Genomic DNA, 1,723 nt, shown 5'->3' with positions numbered 1-1,723 from the left:
TTCTTTCCCGGGATCCATCCCTTCGGAAATTGCGAGGCTCAGGAATTTGCAGAAGTTGGACTTGTCAGGAAACAAGCTGTCCGGGGCTCTCCCACAATCCATGGCTCAGCTCAACAAGCTTGAGTACCTGTCGGTGGCAAACAACAAGCTTAGTGGAACTCTTCCAGTAAGTTTGTTTTCTTCTATGAAAGATTTGCAAAGGCTTTACCTCCAAAACAATCAATTCGCTGGTGCGCTTCCGACGTCACTCTCCAATACCGTCAACCTGAGATACTTCGACGCCAGCCATAATGGCTTCACGGATAGTCTGCTCTTCTCCAAGCTGCCGAAGTCTCTATACCAGCTTTCACTGCGAAGTAACGCAGCCTCTCTGACGCTTGACAGCCCCGACGTTACAAGGTTTCAGGATCTCGAGGTGCTGGACTTGAGCAGCAACAAAGTAAGGGGACCTCTCCCTTCCACGATATTCTTGCTACCGAGCCTCCAGCAGCTAAACCTTTCCCACAACCAGCTCACTTCAATCAGCTCAACCGATCACCTGGATTTTAGCAACAGCCAGCTCGTTGCTTTTGACGCGAGTCATAACAACATCCGAGGCAGCTTGCCGGTTGCGTTGTCGAGGCTTAACAGGCTTTCATCCCTCTCCTTAAGCAGCAACCATTTCACCAGTAGGATCCCAGACGAGTACGCGAAGAAAGTTGCAGCCGATGGTTCCACTGCTCTACCGCTGGCCAGATTGTTCTTGGACGGAAACTATCTCCAAGGCGAGGTACCCAGCCTATTTCTAAAGCCCCTCCCAAACCTCATCAGCGCCAGCTTCACATACAACTGCCTCAAGAAATGTCCAGCCAGTCTTTCCTTCTGTAGTGGAAGCCAGAGGCCCGATTCCGAGTGCCGCTACTAGATATAAGTCGACTCGTCACCACCACGTTATCGTTGACATAAATAAACAAACTGCTGCCTACTATGTTACATACAACCTGTTCCTTCCACTACAGCTCGTAACCGGGAAATCTCGCTTCCTCAGGACGCTGCAAGTCGAGCCAAAGAAAGGCCGTTCCTGCAAGTCCTTCAAACAAGGAGTATGGGTGATCCCCACCGTGCATGTCCCCCGAGTCAATAAGCTCTCTGCCTTGGTTGCACAAGAAGGTGGCGAATGACCGAGCACGGAAAAGATGCTTCCTATCCCCAGTAAGCCGGTAAAGAGCCAGAAATGGATATGTGTTGCCACTGACCCCATGGCAGAGTCCAACTCGTCGTAAAAGGCCCTTCTTCCAGATGAGCTCTCCAGCAGCAACAGCGGCTTCCCGAAATACAGGCTCAGGAAACACCTGAAACTTTCGCGTTATTTCGCAGAAATGCCGTAGTGACAAACCTTGGCAGCTTTGCACAGCGTGAGGCAGATTCCAGGTGCACCATGACACCAGTGGATCAACTTGTCCCGTTGATTGCCGTCACTGGATGGATAGTTTCCAGACTGAAACCTGTTGGCTATCATGTAGAGCAGCGTTTCTTTCACATCTGCAGCATCCCTTGCTGACAAAGGGAAATGCATCAGGACGTACATTATCCCTGCCAGACCGTGAGCAGCGCCCCAATATCTTGTACCATGCCATTGATACATGAGAGGACAAGAGCTTTGAGATGCCCCTGCTCGGCCAGCAGCTAAAATAGCATCAACAATAGGCCCCTGCACCCGAAGAAAGGAACGATCAAGCAACGT

General features: G+C 50.8%; 2 protein-coding genes across 2 annotated transcripts in view; one reads left to right on the top strand and one right to left on the bottom strand.

Annotated features, from left to right (window-relative positions):
• The first annotated feature begins 100 nt into the window (after nt 1-100).
• Nucleotides 101-904, top strand: LOC9635206 (probable LRR receptor-like serine/threonine-protein kinase At2g16250). The gene has a single exon (XM_002982133.2). The coding sequence runs from the start codon at nt 101-103 to the stop codon at nt 902-904; it is 804 nt and encodes a 267-aa protein (XP_002982179.2).
• A 15-nt stretch (nt 905-919) lies between these two features.
• LOC9635205 (lanC-like protein GCR2) overlaps nt 920-1,723 on the bottom strand; it is a 1,825-nt gene continuing 1,021 nt past the window's right edge. Inside the window, exons 3-4 of the mRNA XM_002982021.2 lie at nt 1,376-1,722; nt 920-1,331 (exon numbers count right to left, since the gene is read on the bottom strand). Of these exons, the coding sequence (XP_002982067.2) occupies nt 993-1,331; nt 1,376-1,722 (686 nt within the window). The 3' untranslated portion in view covers nt 920-992. The remainder of the gene's footprint in view (nt 1,332-1,375; nt 1,723) is intronic.

The sequence above is a fragment of the Selaginella moellendorffii genome, unplaced genomic scaffold (assembly GCF_000143415.4).
Source record: "Selaginella moellendorffii unplaced genomic scaffold, v1.0 SELMOscaffold_52, whole genome shotgun sequence".
Lineage (NCBI taxonomy): Eukaryota > Viridiplantae > Streptophyta > Lycopodiopsida > Selaginellales > Selaginellaceae > Selaginella > Selaginella moellendorffii.
This window is presented reverse-complemented; position numbering and strand designations above follow the sequence as displayed.

Bases quoted from the DNA above. Each gene is read 5' to 3' on its own strand.
- LOC9635206 (XM_002982133.2), top strand. From the start codon at position 101: ATGGCTCAGCTCAACAAGCTTGAGTACCTGTCGGTGGCAAACAACAAG.